The sequence below is a fragment of the Eulemur rufifrons genome, chromosome 10 (assembly GCF_041146395.1).
Source record: "Eulemur rufifrons isolate Redbay chromosome 10, OSU_ERuf_1, whole genome shotgun sequence".
In the NCBI taxonomy this organism is placed as follows: Eukaryota; Metazoa; Chordata; class Mammalia; order Primates; family Lemuridae; genus Eulemur; species Eulemur rufifrons.
The window spans coordinates 23602224-23625903 of NC_090992.1; the positions used below are offsets into that span (position 1 = coordinate 23602224).

A 23680-nucleotide genomic window follows, 5' to 3' on the forward strand; every position below is an offset into this window, starting at 1 on the left:
GGCCACAAAAAGGCAATAAAGTACACACACTGAGGGGTATACTTTTCAGCGAAAACAATGGAAGCTTCTAAAATCAGCTGTTAGAACTATAGGGATTTAAGTTCTTACAAATCAGACAAAATCTCTATTATCAGATTATAGCCTCTAGTCTGTTATACACTTCAGCTAGATTTCATACTGTCTTAAGTAAACTCCAAGGAATACCAACCGCAATACTAGGAAGAATCTGTTAAAGAAATGCTTTATTAATACAAACACATACAAACTATAAAGCACTAAGAAATTTAAATATCTATGTCATAGCACACAGGTGGCATTTCAACATCCAGCGTCGACAGAATGCTTGAAGGAGACTGCAACGGATCTAGAAAACAAATTTCTTATTAAATTTCTGCAAATCCTTGAGTCATTGTCCAGAAATACATAGACATCAGCTGTCACTTTTAATCATAAATTCACACTTTTCCTTTGTCTAATGAATTCCTACCTCCACCCCCTCCTCATATACATTTCTCGGAATGTGCCAGTGGCCCCAGAATTGACCTTCAGTAGGAAAAAGGTCTTAGAAGCATCTGAATCTCTACTGTTCTTAGAGACCAAAGAAAGAGCTAACAGTCTCATTAATGTAACTTACTAGTACAAGTCATCCCATCAGAACAAAGAGAACATAACGATGGCTCTTGACTACCAGTTCAAACTAAGACCTTCTGCAGTAAGGTACTGTCATTCTATGCTATAGCACAGGTGTCTTGATCCTGTATTATTTTTTTATATAACTTGGAATCCTCATTCAAAACAAGTTTATTATACACTTCAGCTTACAGCCTAAGAAGATATGTTAGATTTAATCTCTTCTTGCTGTATCTAAGACTGTCTGAGTAACTGTTTCAGAATAACTTCATTTTTACCGGGGCATTTGGGACTTAGAAGTAATGCTAACAGACAATGGTTTTCATTATTTGAAATCTTATCCCTGTAGTTCAAAGGATAGAAATTACTCACTAACCTCCTGCACAACTGTCCCCACAGTAATGGAAACAAATTGTTTGCAGCCGTTCTAGAAGGGCACTTGCTCACCGGATTTCCATGGTGGAGAGGAAATCTTCACAGGTGAAGGGGGGCCCAGCTGTAACAGCTTTTCAAGTTCTCTCTCCTCATCAAGGATCATGAGAGGCACTCCATTCAAGGGGAGGTCTGCAATCTGGTGCTCTTCAGGCAGGTCAAAACTCTCAAAATCTGTCTCAAACAGAAGGCATTTTGTCAGGGCAATAGTTCTCAGCATGGCCAGCATATCTCCTGGTGGTCTGAGACCGTTTCAGAGGGTCCATGAGGTCAAAACCATTTTCATGATAATATGAATACCTTTTTCCACTGTGTTGATATTTGCAATGATAGTACAAAGGCAACAGTGGATAAAACTGCTGGTACCTTAACACGAATTAAGACCGTGACATAAACTATTAGTGGTCATTATATCCCTCACCACCATTCACTTGTAGTAAAAAATAAAAAAGCTAGTTTCACTTAATGTCACTTTACCACATGCAATAAAAGGTATTAATTTTATTAGCTCTCAGCCCCTGAGATGATGTCTTTTTAACATTCTGTGTGATAAAGTATGCCATAAAGCACTTCTGCTACATACCAAAGAATGATGATCATCTCAAAGAAAAAGGATTTGCACAATTATAGGACTTGCAAGCTAAATGAGATGATTTTTCCTGGAACACTATTTTTACTTGAAAGAACTGACAGACTATAGTCACTCAGACTTGGGTATGTGTCACACATTTTCTCAAAAAGGAAGTAGTCTCTGACTTCAAGGAAAACTGACAGTGTTTGTTGCCAATGACAGAATTCAAAATGTCAAGAAAAAAATTAGAATTTTGGAAAATTTATCTGCAATCATTAGCTTTACAGTTTCCTTAGATTTTTCTGATGAGATCAGTTGCAATATTAACGAATGTGCTTTTGATATTACATAATGAAATTATCTCAACATTTGGGTATCTACATATTTCAGCGAACCAAGATTTTTTTGTTTTGTTTTTGAGATAAGGTCTCGCTGTATTGCCCAGGCTAGAGTGCCAGAGTGTCAGCCCAGCTCACAGCAACTTCAAACTTCTGGGATCAAGCTATTCTCTTGCCTCAGCCTCCTGAGTAGCTGGAACTACAGGCACTCGCCATCACACCTGGCTAAGTTTTTCTATTTTTAGTAGAGATGGAGTCTCACTCTTGCTCAGGCTGGTCTTGAACTCCCAAGCTCAAGTGATCCTCCCACCTTGGCCTCCCAGAGTGCTAGGATTACAGGCATGAGCCACCGCACCCGGCCAGTGAACCAGTATTTCTAGATGGATCAATGCAAGATAAATACAAGGGTAAAAAATACATTCCAAGTGCAAAACAGACCAATGGATTTTACTGTCAGGATACAAAATGCTCATTGGCATGGTTTCTGATTCCACATTGCAATTGTACATCAGAACAGCAACTTGGGAGTTTTAGTATAGTAGCAAAAAAAAAACAACAACAACAACAACAACAACAACTAACCACACTTAAAAGATTAAAATGCTCCTCCCTTTCCCAACTACTTATCCACGAGGCCAGGTTTTCTTCAAATACTTTAAAACAAACAGATGCAACAAGTTGAATACAGAATTTGGTAGGAATCCAGCTGTCTTATATTAAGCCAAATTAAGCAAATTTTCAAAACTAAACTATGCCATTCTTCTCACTAAATTTTGGTTTGGAAAAGTAACTTTATGAAAAAATGTGTTATTTACACTAATGGATTAAATATTTTAATTTCTCAGTTTTAATATCTAATACAGAAAATATAAGAACACACAAGCAAAAGTTCCTTGTAGTCTTCAATTTCTAAGAGTGCAAAAGGGTCCTGCAACCAAAAAGTTTGAGTACCACTGTGTTAGGTAATAGTCCTTCATAAAATCTAAGTGCCTTACTGCTTAGGAATTATTTAGTCAGTTGCTTACTGATTTTTCTGGACAGTAACAAAAGTATGATTTAAGCAATAGTTCTTCCTCTTTTCAAGGAGATTAAGTGTTTTCTCAAAAGCTTAAAAATCATGGTTCTCTTTATCTTTATCCTTAGGTGTAAAAGTTCTCTAAAGCCTAAGTACTCGAGAATTAGTTTGCTCTTTTTTCAAGCCTACTAAAACTCAGAAGTCAAAAAGCAATTGAGTGACCATGTGACCACTTAATTTGAAACCACTGAATTGTGAAGGAAACCACAAACACATGAAGAACTCCAGAGGAAAGAAGTCTGCAATATAACAGGGCTAATTCTTTCTCCACAAAAAGCCTTTAAAAAAACAAAATCAGTAAGAAAGTCACGTAGTCAAAGGAAAACAAAACAAACAAAAAACCCCACAAAGGAACAAAAAACTATAAACGGCCAACAAGACATACAACTTAACAATGAGATAGCATTGCCTTTCTGGTAAAGATTAGAGTTTTAAAACATTTGCAGTTAGAGAACATGGAGGAAGCAGGCACTCTCATCCACTATAGGTGGATTCAGTAACATTACTTTGGCAATATCTCTTTCCTTAAACGAGGATACTGTGGTCTTCCCTCCTGGTCAATATGCATAAATCTACCTCATTTTCCTTAATAGCTGAATGGTAACATTAGCATAGATGCACCATATTTTATTAAAACTTAATCACAAACTCTAACTCAGCAATCCTTAGAGTTTTCCTTCAGATGTACTCACAAACTCACAACAATTTTAAGAATATGAATTGTAGACTTGTTTTTAATTTATAAAAGCCAGAACAACCTGATTGTATATTAGGAAAAGAATGACTAAATGCCCTTTGACTAAAAGGGTAAAAAGAAAAAATCCAGTTCAGAGATCTAAGGCCCTGCCTGATTTGCCCCTACAGTTCACCTGTGTCCTCCCCTTCATTCTGCCCTTCATTTCCCAGAACCACTCTGGTCCTTTTTCCTACCTGAGGATCTTTGCACACACACTTTGATCTACAATGCTTTCTTCTCCCTCACACTCATAGTGAGATGATTTGTTCAATGTTTGACTTTCCCTCCAAATTCTGGGCTGCCCCAGTGTAAGGCCTATCTTGTTAACCACTGCATCCAAAGCATAGTGCTCAGCACACGGTTGCCTTTACTCAAATGTTCAAGTAAATTAAAGCTTGAAAAGCTGTTTCTCTAACAGAAAATATTGCAGATACATATAGCAGGCTGAAAAAGTTTGAAAAACACATCTTCACCGTCTACATACATTTTTCTAACCAAAGAAATACTTAATTCTACCCAAAGTACTCTCAGGTATTGCTCAACTTGACATAAAGCCCACTTTCTTTTTAAAAAGCTTGCTCGAAAGACTGTCCATACTAACACTTGTTCAGTACTAGTGAGCACATCTTACCTACCCCTTCAGTGCTAAGCTTTTGATAATAGGAACAATGCCCTCTACATCTTTGCTCCTATATTCTCCTCGTGACTTAAGATGATACATTGCAAATAATTCCACCAAAAAGTATATTTGTTCAAAGCAACCCAGATTTAGACAGTCTCGTTATAGTTTTAGGTCATATCATGTTCACATCAAGTTACAGCTGAGTTGAACTCTAAAAGAAACTAAAGGCCAAAAGTATTTTTGCAATACCAAGAGATACTACCTAGAGGATTGAAGGGAAAGAACTTTTCTATTTCTGGATAGGTGTCATCGGAGGCAGGAACCGAGGTTTTTGCTTTAACAGTCTTCTCAGTCACCTGGAAAAACCCAAGAAAATATAGATTAGCGAGAGTGGAAGCCTCATCAACCAATTAGTACAGAAGATTGTAGGGCTCTTCAAAACATGATTGCTTCACCACGTTTTAAAATTTGTCAATTTCATGCTGCCTTCTAAGCATCCATATTCCTTAGTTCATATGATTATACGTAAATATAATTCAAATAAAATAAATACAATGCTAGTGGCATGGTTTAAAAGTCTGAAATTTCAGTATTAGCACCTGTCTGCATAAGTTATCAAGGCAGCAGAACAGAGTTAATTCAGAGCTAATCAACTCAATTATTCAACCTAACAGAGGACAAAATGGGCATGAGTCACCCAGAAGAGTAGCTAATCCTTAAAGCTCAAATTTTGGCTTATAGAAGTATGATTTTTTTCCAGTGTGACCTTAATTATTTGCTTGGTTAATATTAAAAACAAGTTTATGTTCCACAAATACACTGAGTTAAGAAACAGCAAAAGACAGCCAAGGACTTTAGAAGAACACCATGAATCATTCCCTAATCTGGAGTTGCCAGGTAGACAGTCTACTACGGAAGTAAGCCAAAATGGAAGCCTGAATATTCTTGATTAATGTCACCTCACACGTGCATACCCAGAGGAAATCCTGCGGCAAAGTTTCCCATACTTTAGTTGTGTAACAGTCTCATTTTTCCCATATCTTTGCAATGCCCATATTTAACATTTTTAAGTCAACTCACTTTTTTAAAAAAGATATCCTTTCCTTGAGGTTGCATTGAGTTATGATGGCACCACTGCACTCCAGCCTGGGCGACAGAGCAAGACCCTGTCTTTTTTATTTCAAAATATTAAGGGGGTACAAATGTGGTTACATGGATAGCTTTTATAATGCTTTAGTCAGGACTAAATGTGTGCCCATCACCTGAATAGTGTTCATTGTACCTGTTAGGTAGGTTTCCCCCCTTCTTAATTTCCAACGATTTTTACTTCTTTCTGTGCTATATGTGCCCATCAATTAGTTCTAAATTATTAGAGCACATGTGCTGTTTGTTTTTCCATTCTGAGATACTTCACTTAGAATAATGGTCTCCAGTTCCATCCAAATTGCTACAAAAGACATTCTTTTTTACGGCTGAGTAGTACTCCACGGTATACATATACCACATTTCGTTAATCCATTCATGAATCGATGGGCACTTGGGTTGATTCCACATCTCTGCAATTGTGAATTGTGCTACAATAAACATTGGAGTTGCAGGAGAGACCCTGTCTCTTAAAAAAAAAAGATATCCTTCCTTGCCTAAAAGATGCACTATACATAATTCACTTGTTTCCTAATAAACATTAAAAAAAAACAGTTATTCAAATAAAGTGTTAATCCACATGCTAAAGTCATCTTTCACAGCAAAATCCTCTCGTTCTGGGATACAGACCTGTAGCTTGTACTCTCAAAGATCACCATGCTAGTAAATTGTTATCTAACAAGCTAAGCTGGTGATTGCTCAGAGGCAAGGAGAATGGCAGCACCTGAGTTACATTAGCAATGTTACCTCTTGCAATGCACCCTCTCTCAGTAGATACCAATTTGCTTCAAGACACTAGTTAAGGACAGGTGAGGCAAAAATATGCATTAGCTGAGTTCGAGACTTCCAATCTCAATGTACAGAGAAATCCACAAGGACAATATGTTTCTCCTGTTAATCTATGTTTACTAGACCATATTTCCCTTCTACTCAGAGGGAAGAAAGCCAGGTAGGATGCCATAGTCATGTTAAGAGCTTAAAAATTTAAACAGTGTCTTTATAGCCAACACTTACCTTTTTGGCAGGGAAAGTTGGCTGTTTTTGTTTGAGGGGTCCATTAGTCTTTACTGACTTTTCTGTAGCTCTGTTGACGGTTCCCAAAGCCTTTCTGGCAGTTTTAGGTAAGGCTGGTGGAGCATCAAATATTTTGCCAACACGTGGTGTTGAAACCTGAGATCTCCCATCTGAGGCTTTGGTTGCTGAAGAAAAAGTCTTACCATAAGAATATTTGAGCAGCAAATACCTGTGCAACTTGAATGCTGTGTATATCAACTTAACCTAATTCTCACCCCCAAACCCAACCCCCATTTTTGGCAGAGGGATGGCTATGACATGCCAAATAGCACTACTCTCCTAAATCATCTCGTTAAGATATTGAACATGAAAAGGGACTGGTAACAAACTTGACTGCAATTGCCCACAAAGTACACCAGCACCAGGCCACATCCACAATACCAGTGTACCTGATTGCAGCCTTGTATACTTACAAGGCCCAGACTTCAGCTTCAGCCCATCCTTAGGGGCCACACGGGTGCCTGGTTCTCCATTTTCCTTATCGACAAAGATCAGAGTAGCCATTCTGGATTAATTCTAAAAGTGAGAAACACATGAGATACTGGGAATTGGGGAAGGTGAGAGAAGGTAAAGTATAGCAACAGACCAAACTTGTTGGCCGCGCGGTGACTCACGCCTGTAACCCTAGCACTTGGGAGGCCGAGGCGGGTGGATTGTTTGAGTTGAGGCGTTCGAGACCAGCCTGAGCAAGAGCGAGACCCCCATCTCTGCTAAAAATAGAAAGAAATTATCTGGACAGCTAAAAATATACATAGAAAAAATTAGCCGGGCATGGTGGTGCATGCCTGTAGTCCCAGCTACTCGGGAGGCTGAGGCAGAAGGATTGCTTGAGCCCAGGAGTTTGAGGTTGCTGTGAGCTAGGCTGATGCCACGGCACTCCAGCCCGGGGAACAGAAGGGGGACTCTGTCTCCAAAAAAAAAAAAAAAAAGTATAGCAACAGACCAAACTTCTTATCCTGGGTTTGCCCAGACAAAAACAAGAGCCAAGCACAGAAAGGAGCGCATGCTTGAGGCAAAAAGCACTTAACCCAGCTCTTAAGTCTTCAAGCCTGAGTCAGCGGCTCTCAGGTCCTGAGGAGCAGGCGGTTTGGAGCTGGCACCTATCCGAAGAGAATCGCCATAGGTAACAAACAGTTCGCAGTCCGAGGCCGCGGCTCAACCGGGCTCGAAGCCATCAACACCCCAGGGAAGCCCTCCCGGCCGCAACTCCCAGCCCCAGCCCCAGCCCCAGCCCCAGCGGGCCTCCCTCCCCGCCGGACCCGGTTCTCCCAACCATTCGCCACGCTCCAGTCTTACCCACGTCGCTCTGCACAGCCAAATTCACTTAAAACCGCTGCGAGCGGGCGCGGCTCACTCCGGTTTAAACCACAACTCGCGACCCAATTGGCTCGTCTGCCCAAGAGGCGGGACTTGAGGGCGGGGTCTCCAAAAAGAGCCAATAGAAAGAACCTAAGCTGCCGGGGCTCCGCCCAGAAAGCTCTTCCTCGGCGTTTGCAGCGTGTTTCTTGGGAAGAAAAAAACAACCGATCTTCTTTCTGTAACATTCAAAAAACCTGGCAGGCTTTTTTGTTCTCCGCATTATTGTGCGGCATGCACTGAAGCCTTGACCCAATAATGCTGTTTTATTGCTTTAAGGTCTTTTATTTAAATGGTACTGTAGAAAGTTTTGAAAATAAATAGAAATATTGTACCAATATTGCGGAAAACAACCAATGTTGAGTCTAGAGAATACTAGCAGAGCAGAATTTAAAATTAAGAAGAAATGGAAATATAGATAAAACAGCAGTATTTGAGTCATTCTGTAATGCTTGTGATTAAGAATGGATTGATTATTCCCTAATTGCAGAACTCTCCTCAACACTTCAGACTAGGATGCTGTTTCTACTAAGGCATCACAAACTTGTCTTGGGAACAAAGTAATGATCCTAATGAATACATAATGTAGTCTTCCCTTAAAATTCTATAATATCATTTAATAGTGATACCATTTATTTTCATCCTCTAACATTTCAACAATATATTTATCAAAGCTGCCTGGAAGGTCCTGGCCAGGGAACAAAAGAAGATAAGACAAATAATAAAGATATAGAAAAGGAATTCCAGTTTCCCAGATATTAGAAGAAATTTTGCTTGAAAAATTCAATGACCTTTCCTTATTTCTATAGTAAATGGGAACATATCGAACAAATACAAGATAAAGGAATAAATTCAAAAGATTAAGGCTGCATCATTTAAACTTCTGCTTCCTACAGGTCACCAAATACATTTTAACCTGCAGATAAACTGGGACAGAGGACTTGACCCTATACTACTCTTTCACAAAAGGTTCAATACTACCCCTGGCAAACACATGGTTCTCAATATATGCCAGTTCATCATCTCTTCTCTGGCATTTCAGGACCAAATGGATTAAATGACTCATGCATTCAACAAATATTTATTGAATGCTTATTAAATGCTGGAGACTATGTGAGGCATTAAAAAGGAAAGATTCTAACTTAAAGTGAAGAAAAAAAGGAAAGACAAAAAAAACATGCATACCTTTACTGTCCCTTCCCTGTTCTTTTCTTTATCCCTACCCCTTATTTTCTCCCTGTATCTTCTTCTAAATCTCACATCTCCATATTATATCATCAGCACACCAAAGTATTAATTTTTGAGATTAAATCTGCAAAACACCTACAGCTTCCTAGGGGGGATTATCTTCTGAGGTTTGGGGTACAAGGTTTACCTCCTTAGGATGTTTTCTTCTTTTTTTCCACCAACAGGAAGCATTGTTTCTTCTAAGATCATGCAGCAGCTGTAAACCATAACCACCCTCTCTTTGAATAACCACAGTTTTCTCACTAATGATGCCCCCAGACCAGCTTTGCTATTCCCAATTATTACCAGGGATACCCAATTGCTTAACCACTCTCATTCATAACAGCACCTAGTCTCTAGTTACTCCCAGTAACTCCCAATCCTGCTTTACAAACAGCAACCCATCCAGAACCAATCCCTGCCTCCCAGAAGGACTGGAGGGACAGTCCCTCCCTCCAGAGGGACTCCAAATCTTAGAAAAGATCCATCCCTCTTGTCCAGCGCATTCTACGATTCCTCTGGGAAATGTACTCTCTGATATTTATGTCTTGTGGTTATGGCTAATTGGGAGTCAACAGTCCCAAGCAAGTTTAGGAATTTTAAGTGGAAAACACTGGATGATGTAAATTCGAGGAAGTCAAGATACTCCGTGTTCATCACAGCCCCAGCGTTTTACACAGCCGGGCTACTAATTAATACTAATTTTAACTGTTTATTTTAATTATACGTCACCAACTTCCGCATTCATTTCATAGTCCTCTAGTGAGGCTTAAGTTGTTGTCTGTTCTGGGTACTAATTTTTTTTTTTTTAACGTCCTAAAATTCTGCGATTCTAAAACAAACATGAGTTCACGAGTAGAAGCCAAAAACACAGTGCTCAACCTTCCTAACCCCGGCCCTCGCGTAAGCAGAGCGACACGTACACCTCGAGATGTCGCGAGACTCACAGCCAAGGACAGCCAGAGCCCCCGGAAGTTACTAGTGCGCATGTGTTGGTCATCCGGAAGTTACTGCAGTGCCTGCCGGGAAAAGGACAGGAAGCCCGGAAGTAAACATTGAGGGATTGGTTTCATTTCTGTTGGATAGTTTTGGGGGGTCGGCTGCGGAGGGACTGAGTAAGAAAATATTCGTGCAATTTGCAGGCGAGGGAGAGTTGGGTAACTTCAGAAAGTGGATCAAAGGCTCCTAATGATTAGATATATTCTCACGGGAGTGATGAACCCCAGGTAGAGGAGGGAACTAGGACCAGGGACGGAGGAGGAAGCCGCTGTTCTAGGGCACAGGAATGAAGACTGCGTCTTCAGGGAAATAACTGTAAGAGTGTCCCCTTTGTCGCGGTTGTTTTAAGTACTCCTCGGACATCTTGAGCGATCCTTAGACTGCAAGTGGGAAAAGCCAATCCAGGACTCAAGGTGACAGATTTTGTTTCCTCGCCAGAAAAATTTCTTTGAGCTTCAGTTTTTCGCGTTAAGTAGAGATGATCCTGCTTCACAGATGTATTATGGAGAGTTCAATGAAATCATCTTTGTAAAGCGCTAAATAGTGTCTTACAGGAAGCTCTCAGTTAAATGCCAACTGTTGTTAATTGTTTTTACTTGGAAAAAGGCCCCTCCACAGCGAGGAAATCTAATGAGTACAACTTGGTGTCTACAGTACTTTATTCAGTTTTAGTGTTTTTTGTTTGCTTTGTTTTTGTTTTAGTTTTGAGACGGGGTCTCGCTCTGTCTCAGAGTGCAGTATGGTGATCAAACTCTTGGGCTCAAGCGACCCTCCTGCCTCAGCCTCCTGAGCAGCTGGGACTGCAGGCGGATGCCACCACACCCGGCTAATTTTTTCTATTTTTTTTGTAGAGACGAGGTCTCGCTCTTACTCAGGCAGGTCACTCAGTTATGGTTTTTAATATTGCAGGCCCAGAAGCCAATATCCTATGGAGATATTATAACATAATGGCTTAAAGAACTGACTTGGAGTCAGACTTGTGTTTAAGATCTTTGTTTCTTACTAGCATGTGTCCGTGGCTGAGGACTTTTCTGTTTCTTCACCGTAAAATGGGGTTAATCAGACCTACTTAATGAGGAAGTGGGTGAAGATTAGATGAGATGCTGCATAGTAAGCTCAAGAAATAGTAGTTGTTTTAATGTAGATGATTAAATCTACCATTGTACATCGTCTTTCACTTCACAGTATACTTGGGCCTTTATCTGTTCATATATTACATAAACGTCTGTGGAGATTTTCTATAGGTCACAGACGCAGAAGAAAAGAACACCTTTGAGCACCATAGACTCCTAGCTATTGAGCACTTTCTGTTGAGAAAGAGCTTAAAGGCCCAATGTCTGCAGGGAGCATGGTGTGTTAGAGGAACTACAAAGTCTGTAGTTGGCAGAGAAGGAATGGGGGGATAGTTGTAATGGTGAATATGTAAGGTAGACAGTTGCCAGACCATGGTGAACCATGTAGGTGTGTTAAAAAGATGTTGGTTTTTAGAGTAAGAATGATAAGATCCATTGGAGCTGCAATATTCAATGTGATAGTTATTGGCCATTTGTGGTCATTGAGGCTGGAAATGTGGCAAGTCCAAATAAGTGTAAAATCCGTAGCAGCTTTTAAAGACTGAGTTGATTTTTTTTATGTTGATTGAAATGTGAAATTACAATATGTTGGATATAGTGGGTTAAATAAAACTTTGTAAAAGTGATTTTTAATACTCTAGATACTCTTCAGATTGTGTAAAAGTAATTTTACCTTTTTTTTTTACATTTTAAATATGATTACTGGAAAACACAAAATCATGTTTGGGGCTGACGTTGTATTTCTCTTGGGTGGTGTTGCATTGGAGGGTTTTAAGCTTGGGCAGTGGGACATAACATGATCAAATTTGTGTTTTGAAAAATTAACACTGCAGTGTGGAGAATTGCTTGGAGGGAATCAGAGAAGACCAGTAAGCAGGAAAAAGTAATAACTTGCACTAAGGTAGTAGTATTGCGAATGGAAAGAAGCAGATGAATTTGAATGATATGCAGAAAGTGAAAATAACAGTTCTTAGTGTTGAAATAAAAATGAGAATAAGCTGAATTACTTATGTAAAGAGATGGATGGCATTTTCTCTCATTGAGATAGGGAACAGTGGAAGAAAATGAGATTTCAGAAGGAAGATCACGAGTTTGAATTAAGATGTGTTGAGTTTAGGTGTCTCTGAGACTTTTAAGAGGAGATGTCAAGTCAGCAATCAGATATATGTATCTGAAGCTCACATGAAAAGTCTGGAGTAGAAAAATAGAGAGCCAACAGTGGTATATCATGGCTATGAAAGCCTTGGAAATAAATGAGCTTGTCCACCAGTCAAGTTTAGAGTGATGAAAGAGTTACTGATTAAATCTTAAAAAATCTAACATTAAATAATGAGAAAGTCTACTTTCTACTGTAAATTTGACTTCTTTCTTTCTTTTCTTAGGAGAAGCCGGGTAACCATGTCAGCTGCAGTTGTAGATGCAGTTAATGCTGCCCCCCCATCGGGGTCTAAAGAAATGAGTTTGGAGGAACCAAAGAAAATGACCAGAGAGGACTGGAGAAAGAAGAAGGAGCTAGAAGAACAGCGAAAATTGGGCAATGCTCCTGCAGAAGTTGATGAAGAAGGAAAGTAAGTAATTTGTTACATGATCTGTTCATTCAGAATTCAAATTCATGTCTATTTAGTTTTATTAATTTCTCATTCTTTGATTTGAGAGGAAGGTATACATCATTTTTGTTTTTGTTATTTATTTTATGAAACTCACAAGACAGTAGTGATTTAGTAATCAAATAACATTGAAGGGCTCATAATGAATAGCAGCAGTCCTTTTCCACCCTTCCCACCTGGTCTGCTCCACAGAAGTGACTACTTGTAAATCTATTTTGAGTTTTTCTGGTTGTTACTCTCACATCTCTAAATAATAATACCTACACAATTATTTTAATCAGTTAACTCTAGACATTATCTGACTTGCTGTGATGGAAGATTTAGGTCACCAACGCATATGTCTATTTTCCTTCTTCTCTCTTTCCCCTTCAGTTATATCACTGATTTTAGTTTCTTGGTTGGAAATTTTTTTACTATAATATATTAATAAATTACTTCTTTGTTTTTAATTGTCTTTTAAAGAAATAGCAACCATATTCTGTCTCCTCTCCCACTGCAATGTTTCCATGCTTTGATTCTGTATAGGTTATCTTTGTAATTGTAATATTGATTCTATTCAAAGTTTATTCTTAAATTTTTTGTAACTTTATTACAGAGACATCAACCCTCATATTCCTCAGTATATTTCTTCAGTGCCATGGTATATTGATCCATCAAAAAGACCTACTTTAAAGCACCAGAGACCACAACCAGAGAAACAAAGGCAGTACAGCTCATCCGGAGAATGGTACAAGAGGGGCGTAAAGGAGGTATATAAGCAACCTGTATATACCCTCATGGGTATGGAGATTTTAAGAACTTAATATAAGAACCTTTAATGCAATACTATATAAAGTAGAAGTAGAATATATAACCCTTTATCCAGTAGTGAAATTCACAATGCATACAACTTTAGTTTCTGTATTTTCTTATATAAATTTTATATTGCTAAAGTCCTTAAACTTCGTCATTTATAAATGTGTGATGATTCTAACTGATTTTCCTTTTCACAAATAAATATTTCACTAGACAAAATAGTTATGAGAACCAAAGTTATTTCCAACTTATTCAGATAAGACATTTTCTTTGGTGTTTTTTTTTATACATGTATAGAATTCCATAATCACAAAGTACCGCAAAGGAGCATGTGAAAATTGTGGGGCCATGACACACAAAAAGAAAGACTGCTTTGAGGTAAGTTCACCTTTGAGAATTTTGAAAACTGTTGTCAGAGTCTTTCTTTTTTCCTTGTTGGAGAGCTTACTTTTCTCTTTCTAAAATTGCCTATATTTAGATACAAGTTAAATAAAAATTAATTCAAGTCAAATTGGTCCAGCATCAACAAAACTTTCTGCTATAAGACTAATTGATAATGGAATAAATTATAAAGTCTCATGATATATTCATGCCCACTCTGTAAAGGTTATATGAAATTTTCGTCTGGGCTCTCTGTACTTAGGAAAAGATTAAATCTTACTGTATTTTCCAGAGACCTAGGCGAGTTGGAGCCAAATTTACAGGTACTAATATAGCTCCAGATGAACATGTCCAACCTCAACTGATGTTTGACTATGATGGGAAGAGGGATCGGTGGAATGGCTATAATCCAGAAGAACACATGAAAATTGTAGAAGAATATGCCAAAGTGGATCTGGTGAGCACAATCCCTGCTTTCCTGCTGTTGTCCTTAAAAAATTGTCATTTGGCTGTATCTCTGATTTAGCAGCTCTGTTTTTCAAGTCTTGAAGCATTGTAAAAATAGTAGCATTTTTTTTTTAACAGTAGCAGTAGTAGAGTATAGGTATAGGCTACCTTTGTAATTGTAGTATTGAATAGTGGAAATAAACAGAGTACTAGCCCTTTTTGGCAGCAGTTTGTTTTTATTTGATTCTTATATTGTCCTTTACTCCCTGATTTAGGTAGCAAACAATACTGGAAGCATGAGAATAGATTAGTATGCAAAGCTTTTGGCTTTTCGAGGCCAGAAACTTATGGCCCCAATGCTGTAGCTTGCCTATGGAGCTATTTTGTAGTTACATCACATAACATTTGGGATTAGTGGAAGGGGAACAGATTGTTTCAGAAAATTTTATTTTAATTCAACCTCACTTTTCACTGTTATGATTTCACCTACTCATCCCCATTCCCTCAAAGCCATGGTCACACTGCCTTTTCTTTTTAGTTAGAGGTAACATTTTAAAAGGTGAAAGATTTGTACAATCTGAAGAGAAACCAGAGTATTAGAGGTAACGTTTTAAAATCATAAAATTTCATATAAAAATATGGATTTCCTCTTTTCTTGAACACTGTAATATATAGTAACCCTGGTTCACTATATACCAAGAGTCAACAATCTGTAGTTATATGGTAGCTGTCCTTTTTTGTCAGGGCTTGCTCCCTGCAGTTTACCACTGGTGTCATCTGGCTCAGTTTACATTGATGCCTGGTTCAAACAGAAGTGTGTAACTCCTGTTCTTGAGAGTCACAGGTCTAGAGCTACAAGGAATCTCTAAGAGATAACCTTGTTCAGTGACCTTTTCTGAAAACAACATATTCATTTTAAATATATAAAAATTAAGTGGCCATTTGAATGTTGTCAGTAAAATTTAATTTTTTTTTTTTTTTTTAGGCAAAACGAACATTGAAAGCCCAGAAACTCCAAGAAGAATTAGCCTCAGGAAAATTAGTAGAACAGGCTGTAAGTAATAAAAATGATCAATAGAAAATGTTAAAACCCTTTTAAACAAAGAAATGAAAATTGAAACAAGAATTCATTTTATATGTTTTCACTTAGAAAAAGAAGAGAGAAATAACTATTGAGGGGATAGAGTAAAACTGACACTTTTTATATGGTTCATAGTATAAATTGATGGAATCAATTTAGGGGGGATATTGCCATAAAATACATAAATGTATATACACACATACACACTTTTCCTGGAATTAAATTATTGGATTTATCCATCTTAAAGACTCTTCTAGAATTAAAAAAAATGTTATCCACAAAGATGTTGCAGCATTTTTTATAATAGTAAAGAAATTGAAATAGCTTAAATGTCCAGGAACAAAGAATTGGTTAAGGAAGCCCTTGTGCATCTGCATGATACAGTGTTGCTTAGCTCTTAAAGTGGCATTTCTCAAGACTTCCTTAACACTGGATAACGCTTATATTTTAATGATATGTGAAAAAATATTATATCACACAGAATAAAAGACCAGAATACCAGTTTTCATTTAATGTAGAATTAGTGACTTTTTCTTTTTCTGTATTTTTACAATGAATATGGGCTAATTTTACAGCTGGGCAAAAAATTTTCATGTGAATAAAAAGTCTATTACAGCCAGTTTTTCTTTCCTTTTAAAAATTCTTACCAACTTAATAGAGTAAATATATTATGTATATTAGAGTTGTAAAAGTTTCTTTTTAACAAATTCTTGGCACAAATAAATAAGCTTTTAGAGTCTTCAAGTTTAATTTTCTAAAAGGGATGCTCAGCATGTATGTGTTACAAACTCAAAGTAATTACCAAGTAAGCAGTTCCTGAGGTAACCTATTAGGCAAGTTAACAGCAGAAGTTACCAGATAGGTGTCTAAAATCCAGCTCTGCTCCTGGTTAATTTGTCTGTTTCAGTCTCTGCTTATCATGTCTAAAATAGAGATGACAACACCTACCCCCAGGAGGCTCATATACATATCACATACTAAACACTTGGTAATTGGTAGCTATTATTATTGTGATTATTGTTAATTATTACTGATTCTTCAAAAAAGAGAAGGGCCTGTTTCTACTTTTTTTTCTTTTTTTTCATTTATTTTTGAGCTATGACATGGCAGGAGAGAAGGGCCTATTTTTGTTATTCTAACATATTCCTTGTTGTTTGTTGTAAACATAGTGTAATTTATTTTCTCAGTAAGGATACTTAAGTGAATGTAGGGGATTGATGATTTTTGCCCATTTGGATGCTTGAATATTAAGATGAACTGCGTACAGTAGCGCAATCTCTACTATAGAGACTTAGCTGTTGTGCAGGTATGTACATAAATGTCCTTTGTTGAACTAGCAGCTAGTGGGAAGGCTAAAAAAATTACTTTTTATAAAATTCTTATATTTCTGATTTTGAAAGAAAGTAATACATAGTAAATGAAAAAAATAGAAAATTATAAAGAAGAAAATAAATATCATCTGTGCTAACTATGAACATTTTAAAGTAGGTCTTTCCAGATCTCCCTCCCCTCTACGTACATCTATTCATTATATATCTTTTCAATTATAATACAACATGTTTCTTAAATGGATTCGTCTTTACATACTTATTACCTGTTTTTTAAATTTAACAACATATAATACAACAAACATTTGTCTTCTATCTATATTTATAGGCCTATAACATCATTTATTTTTACATAAGTTGACATGGTTCAAAAATTAAAACAACTTAAGAAGATACACAGTGAAAAGTCTTCCATTCTTCTTTCTATCCAGCCTGTCTCTAAGCTTACCTCCTCATAGCCTCCCCTTTTTTTGTAGCTCCCTTGAGAGTTTCTTGAAAAAATACAAACAAATACAAATGTATGCTCTTATTTTCACCCCCTTTTCCCTCTCCCCTTTTTTCACTAGAATTTAGGAAATTATACATATTTTTCTGAACCTTGGATAGAATCACTTTTAATGGTTATTCAGTGTTCCATTGAATATAATAAATTATATAAGCAGTCATCTATCGTTGTTAATCTGATTTTTTTTCCCAATATTTTTATATTATACACAACACTGCACGTCACATTCTTATACATATATCTTTATGTAATTGACATATTATTTCCTTAGGATAAATTCCTACAAGTATAATTGTTGATGCAGTGAATATATATATTTGAATTTTTGATGATGTATCATTTAGCTACCATTCAGAAAAGATATACAGATTTATGCTTCTATCAATATACCATATATACATACACCTGTTTGCACATCCCCTCACTAATGCTATAAAGAATTTATTCTTTTTTATCTCTGAAGCTTTTGTAAAGAAACATAATGAAATACTGACCACTTTACTATAAGCATTTTGTGGAGTTAGAAAGTATCCTGACCGATTTCTAATGAAGAAAAGTGTATCTTTGTAACAAGGATTTTGTACTCTCCTTAGATCACAATATTGTATCCCCTGAAAAAATTTCTTCATTGCCCAAACTTTACAGAGGTTGTTTTGGCTATGAAGATACTTACTATATGATCCTAGTAACATTTTCTTTTTAGGACTTACCTAAAAAACTAGTAAGGTGTAATGAACATGGTATGTCTGCAGACTAACACATTTGGAAATTAGCATGTATCAGGTACTTTGGTCATCTTAATCTTCATATTGTTTTGTGATTATAATCCTATATTAAGGAAAATTTACTAGAAACTTTCTGGCTTTGTAGACAATCTAATAAACTGTTCACTGTGGTATACTTTTATTCAGAATTTCTGTGCTCTTGACTATGTTTTAAAACTATTAATCAGTGGATTAAGTAGAATAAAATGACAAATTCTTTTTCTTCTTTCATGATGCAGAGTTCTCCAAAACACCAGTGGGGAGAAGAGGAACCAAATTCTCAGACGGTAATAAATATTTGCCCTCTCTGGGTATACATTAAAATTTTTAATTTCTGATGGCCAATAATAATAATAATTAATAATATCTTTTAAAGAACACAAGTGACAGGAAAGGAAAGGAAAGGAAAATAAAAACTAGATTCTTCTCTCTCTTTTTCTTAATATTTTTTCCCTCTCCTTCTCTCAGGAAAAAGATCATAATAGTGAAGATGAGGATGAAGATAAATATGCAGATGATATTGACATGCCTGGACAGAATTTTGACTCTAAGAGACGAATTACTGTACGGAATCTTAGGATTCGAGAAGATATTGCAAAAGTAAGTTTTGCCAACTTAACATACACATTTGAAAAATATTTGTCTTCCCAGCCTAAATTTTATCTATGGATAATATAGTCAGAGTCATTCCAGGATAAGGTATCATTCTGGCTTGTCTCTTCACCTGTACCCCAAAATGCACACACATTTAATTGATCGTGTTCAACTCCTCTACTAGTCTTCTGAGATCTTTTTCACTGTGAGTAAACATTAATTCATTCTTTAAATGTTTTTTCTTGTAGTACTTAAGGAATTTAGATCCAAATTCTGCCTACTATGATCCAAAAACTAGAGCGATGAGAGAGAATCCTTATGCCAATGCCGGAAAGAATCCTGATGAGTAAGTATCAAGTTAAATTTACAGATTTCAAGATGAGGGAAGTTAATTTTTTTCTGACCCAACTGTAGATGGTGTTCATTTTAATTCAGATTCAGTTTCACAAATTAGTTTTCCTTAAATCAATCTCTGAAATAATTTTTTTTAAATTTATATTTACAGAGTGAGTTATGCTGGAGATAACTTCGTTAGGTACACAGGAGACACGATTTCAATGGCCCAGACACAGTGTAAGTGTTTGCTTTGTGTCAGGATATTTTATATTAGCTCATAAGAAGTTGGGGATTGTTTTCTAAAGCTTGTTTTCAAGAAGCGTGCAATAATATAGTTGGCAACTCATTAAGATGTTTTGAATTACTCTAGTGTTTGCTTGGGAAGCCTATGACAAGGGATCTGAAGTGCATCTACAGGCAGATCCTACAAAGCTAGAGCTGTTGTATAAGTCCTTCAAAGTAAAAAAAGAAGACTTCAAAGAACAGCAGAAAGAAAGCATCCTGGAAAAGGTAATTTTGACCCAAAATGCTAAAGAAGAACTTTTCTTAAAGAGAACTTACAAGTTAATGAGCATTATTTGCATTTGGAATACAATACAAAGAGAGCCTCTCTCTTTTTTTCTCTCTCTTTTCTTTTATTTACTTTTCTTTCTTTTTTTCTTTTCCTTCATATCAAAAGAAGTTAAGGGAGCCCCTCTTAATCGGTGAAGAATAGTCCTTGCCTTTGATTATCATAGTTGGTATACATTTCCTATCAGTTAGCATTTGCAGCAAAATGCACCACCTCAATCTTAGTAGTTTAAAATAAACATTTGTTATTTTTCACAGTTCTATATGTCAGCTGGGTCTCCTGGTCTGGGCTTGCCCAGCTGAGGCTGGATGTCCTCACTCTGGTATTTAGCAGTTAGCAGGTCAATTGTCCTAAGGGGACCTCATCTGGGACAGCTCATCTCCACCCCACGTGATCTCTTATTCCCTGGCAGGCTAACCCAGCATTTTTACTTGGCATTCTCATGGCTCCAGAGAGTAGCAATAAAAGTATGCCACAGTACATAAGTGCCTTTGTTTGCATCACATTTACCATCTTGCCATTGGCCAAAGCAAGTAACATGGCCAAGCCTAGATTCAAGGGATGAGAGGAGCAGCAATGTGACAAAAGGGCATGTATTCAAAGATAAAAGGAATTTATGGCCATCTTTTTATTTTATTAATTAATTTATTTTTTATGGCCATCCTGTAACCTACCACACTCAACAAATGAATAGCAACTGAGACATCATTTGCCTATGAAAATTTGGTGTTTTTTCATTCCATTGTGCTTTCTATAACAAAGCCCAATAAAGAATGTTCCCTTTTCTTTCTGATTAGAAGTAAATACTTTTGTAGAGATTTAAATGCAAATCTTTGTTGTAAAATATATTGAATAATGTTCAATATCCTTTTAGTATGGTGGCCAAGAACATTTGGATGCCCCTCCACCTGAGTTGCTTTTAGCCCAGACTGAAGACTACGTGGAATACTCAAGGCATGGGACGGTCATCAAAGGACAGGAGCGGGCTGTTGCCTGCTCTAAGTATGAGGAGGATGTGAAGATCCACAATCACACAGTATGTGCTAAACTGGAACCATTTTGTGCCCTTGTTAGCTTTGCTCTGTATTGTATTTTTGTATTACAACTTCATTACCTAACTATTGCTATCTTTAAAACATTTTAATTTTGTTTCATGGAATTTTACCAAAAATAGGAAAAATTTGAAAGGATATTACTATGCTCGCCTATATACCCACCACTAAGGTTCAAAAATTGTTAACATAGTGCCATGTGTGCTTTGTCTAAGTGTGTATGTATGTGTGCGTGCTGATATATATACACATATACATATATATACATATTTATATATTTTTGACTAAAACATTTGGAGATTACAGATACCATATTTCATCCATAAACATTTTATCACATATCTCCTAAAAATAAGGCTATTCTCCTATGTAACCACATTACCATTATTGCACTTTGGAAAATTAACACTAATTGCTTTTTTTTAAACAAGTAATCTCTAAGAATAATTCCTTAATATCAGCTAATATCTAGTCCTAAATCATATTTTCCAAAATATACACACAAATACCTTCAAAAGCCTTTTTATTTGTTTTAGTCAGAATCCCTTTGAAGTTTATTTTGATCATCATTTTGTTATTATGTCTGTCTTCTAGAGTGTATCTCCCCATTTTCATGACAGTGACCATTTAACAGATCAGGCCATTATGTTGTAAACTGTCTCATATTTTGTATTTGACTGTTTCCTAGTAGTAGTATATAACTTATTCTTCTATCCTCCATATGTCCTATAAATAGGAATTCAGGTCTAAAGACTTGATTGATATAAGTTAAATATTTTGACAAGAATACTTAATGGGTGATACGGTACCTTTTATGTTGCATTACATCATAAAGCATATATTGGCATTTGCTGTTGTCTTAAAGTAACCAAATTATAATTGTCTAAGTTGGGGGTAAAAAAACCTAACTAGCTATAGGATTCAGGCCAGTGATCGTATATGAGTAAAGTGAGCCAGGCAGACTGTACAAACTGGAGAACACAAACCCTGTCTAACAGGGGCATCTACTATTCAGCAATAGCCAATTTTTGCTAAGTGGGAATATGGGCTCAGAATTTCCCGCTCCATAATTTTTGAAGAGAAGTCAAATATCCTAAATGTTTTCATAGGCTTTGGGGAACGGAATTTAAGACCTTTTAACTGCAATGCCTGCTTCTTATACTTGAGGTTGGGCCACCCTCTTCCTGTTAACCAGTGCTTGAATCCCCATAATTTTTCTCCCAAATTACCTTTAAAAGGGCTGTATTATTTTATGCTCTTATCAACAGTATATGAAAGTTCCAAATTTTAGGTTCCTTTTTAAGTAATTTCTCTCTCTCTGTAGCATATCTGGGGATCTTACTGGAAAGAAGGCCGATGGGGATACAAATGCTGTCACTCTTTTTTCAAGTATTCCTATTGCACTGGAGAAGCTGGGAAGGAGATTATTGTAAGTAATTGTCCTTTGGTTCTTAAAAGTGTAAAACAACCAAAGCTCCCAAGTCAAACTGTATAAATCATATTTCCTCATGTTTCAAATTTTAACTTTTTCTTAGATGATTGGTAACTGTGACACTCAAATTACATATTATTTTCCCACAGAATTCAGAAGAAAGTATTATAAATGACATAACTGGGGAAGAATCTATAAAAAAGCCTCAAACCCTCATGGAGGTAAGTCTATTCATTTGTCTTGAATTTTTAAGACCTGGAGGGAGAACTTCAAAACTGGCACTGTAGCTTTGTTTTCACATTAATAACACTGTATTTCAATCTTCCCTGTCAGCTGCATCAGGAAAAACTAAAAGAGGAGAAAAAGAAGAAGAAAAAGAAAAAGAGGAAGCATCGAAAGAGCAATTCAGATAGTGATGATGAAGAAAAGAAACATGAAAAATTGAAAAAGGTACTTTGTGAAGTCTAAATAGTAAAAATGACAAATAGCAGTATTCTTTATTTGTAAGGACCTTAGGAAATGATCTAGTCCTATCTCCAAACTCATTTTAAAAATGATGAAAAGAGTCCAGAGTCTGGTTGATTTGCCCAGGCCATATTAACAGAGATTTTGCAGGTCTAGGTATTGCCTTCTTCTTGGAGTATTTTATAAGTATCACTAATGAACAGAAAAAAATATGCTCTTTGTAAAACTGTTTTAGAGTAATTGACATGTTGCCCAGGAAGAATTCCCTTCAGGCTCCATAATTTGTAAGTTTTAGCAAGTCCTTTGGGGAAAAGTCAGAATTGCAGTCTCTACCAGAAGCATCAGTTGTGGGCTTGTGTCAGTAAAATGAACCTCCTTTAGTTTTTGTTATTAAATAAAATTTCTTTAACATTGACTAAAAATGTCATAGAATGTTTTGTGCTCTCTGAAAATATATGAGCCAAATAGTAATTAGTTACAGCTTGACAGTGGAAAGGCCGACTCCTGAGCTCTTTCAGGCAATCTAGGTTTTTGATACAGCAATTCATATTCAGTGGTGTCTTGTGGTACTCTGCCACTTTTGAAGAAAAGAGATCTGATGTAGAGCTGTGATACTCATTTTTTTCCTCTCACTGCAGGCACTGAATGCAGAGGAGGCCCGTCTTCTTCACGTGAAGGAGATCATGCAGATTGATGAGAGGAAGCGGCCTTACAATAGCATATATGAAACTCGGGAACCCACGGAAGAAGAAATGGAGGCCTATAGAATGAAACGTCAGAGACCAGATGACCCCATGGCCTCATTCCTTGGACAGTAGTTACTAGTCATAGAAGATAATCACCCAAGATAGATGCAGCTAATACGTTCTTTTTGGCTTCTTGCTGATGATCTTCTTGCTCCCTAACTTTAATAAATCTTTTAGAAATCTCATAGTAAATTCATTCCTTTCCACACTGAAGAAACAAAGAAGAAAAACAAAGAGGAGGTACATTAAGTGTGGATTAAGATTTTGCTTCCAACTTTGGATTAGTGACGTGGAAAGAGG

General features: G+C 36.7%; 2 protein-coding genes across 4 annotated transcripts; one reads left to right on the forward strand and one right to left on the reverse strand.

Annotated features, from left to right (window-relative positions):
* Positions 1-220: 220 nt before the first annotated feature.
* Positions 221-7901, reverse strand: PTTG1 (PTTG1 regulator of sister chromatid separation, securin). Its single transcript, XM_069484264.1, has 6 exons — positions 7645-7901; positions 7035-7137; positions 6562-6746; positions 4667-4760; positions 1078-1236; positions 221-364 (listed from the first exon to the last, which is right to left on the reverse strand). Exons 2-6 carry the CDS (start codon positions 7123-7125, stop codon positions 285-287), a joined length of 609 nt encoding a protein of 202 aa, XP_069340365.1. The 5' UTR covers positions 7126-7137; positions 7645-7901; the 3' UTR covers positions 221-284.
* Positions 7902-10252: 2351 nt separating this feature from the next.
* Positions 10253-23680, forward strand: SLU7 (SLU7 homolog, splicing factor). Of its 3 annotated transcripts, none has more exons than XM_069484266.1 (16): positions 10253-10616; positions 12659-12844; positions 13479-13632; positions 13976-14056; positions 14352-14516; positions 15492-15560; positions 18424-18471; positions 18653-18784; positions 19027-19124; positions 19284-19351; positions 19485-19624; positions 20560-20721; positions 22062-22166; positions 22319-22390; positions 22503-22619; positions 23273-23680. In XM_069484266.1, exons 2-16 carry the CDS (start codon positions 12675-12677, stop codon positions 23450-23452), a joined length of 1761 nt encoding a protein of 586 aa, XP_069340367.1. In that variant the 5' UTR covers positions 10253-10616; positions 12659-12674; the 3' UTR covers positions 23453-23680. The 3 variants fall into 3 exon arrangements, with proteins under 3 accessions (XP_069340367.1, XP_069340368.1, XP_069340366.1); XM_069484267.1 differs by having other exon boundaries at positions 10260-10319; XM_069484265.1 differs by lacking the exon at positions 10253-10616 and adding an exon at positions 10718-10731.

Excerpts from the sequence above, each read along its gene's own strand:
- PTTG1 (XM_069484264.1), bottom strand. The coding sequence starts at position 7,125 with ATGGCTACTCTGATCTTTGTCGATAAGGAAAATGGAGAACCAGGCACC. Across the intron at positions 1,237-4,666 it reads CTTTCCCTTCAATCCTCTAG|ATTTTGAGAGTTTTGACCTG; the intron begins GTAGTATCTCTT and ends TGTTTGAGACAG. Across the intron at positions 365-1,077 it reads CTCTCCACCATGGAAATCCG|ATCCGTTGCAGTCTCCTTCA; the intron begins GTGAGCAAGTGC and ends TTTGTTTTCTAG.
- SLU7 (XM_069484265.1), top strand. Across the intron at positions 18,785-19,026 it reads TTCGAGAAGATATTGCAAAA|TACTTAAGGAATTTAGATCC; the intron begins GTAAGTTTTGCC and ends TTTTTCTTGTAG. Across the intron at positions 19,125-19,283 it reads GCCGGAAAGAATCCTGATGA|AGTGAGTTATGCTGGAGATA; the intron begins GTAAGTATCAAG and ends TTATATTTACAG.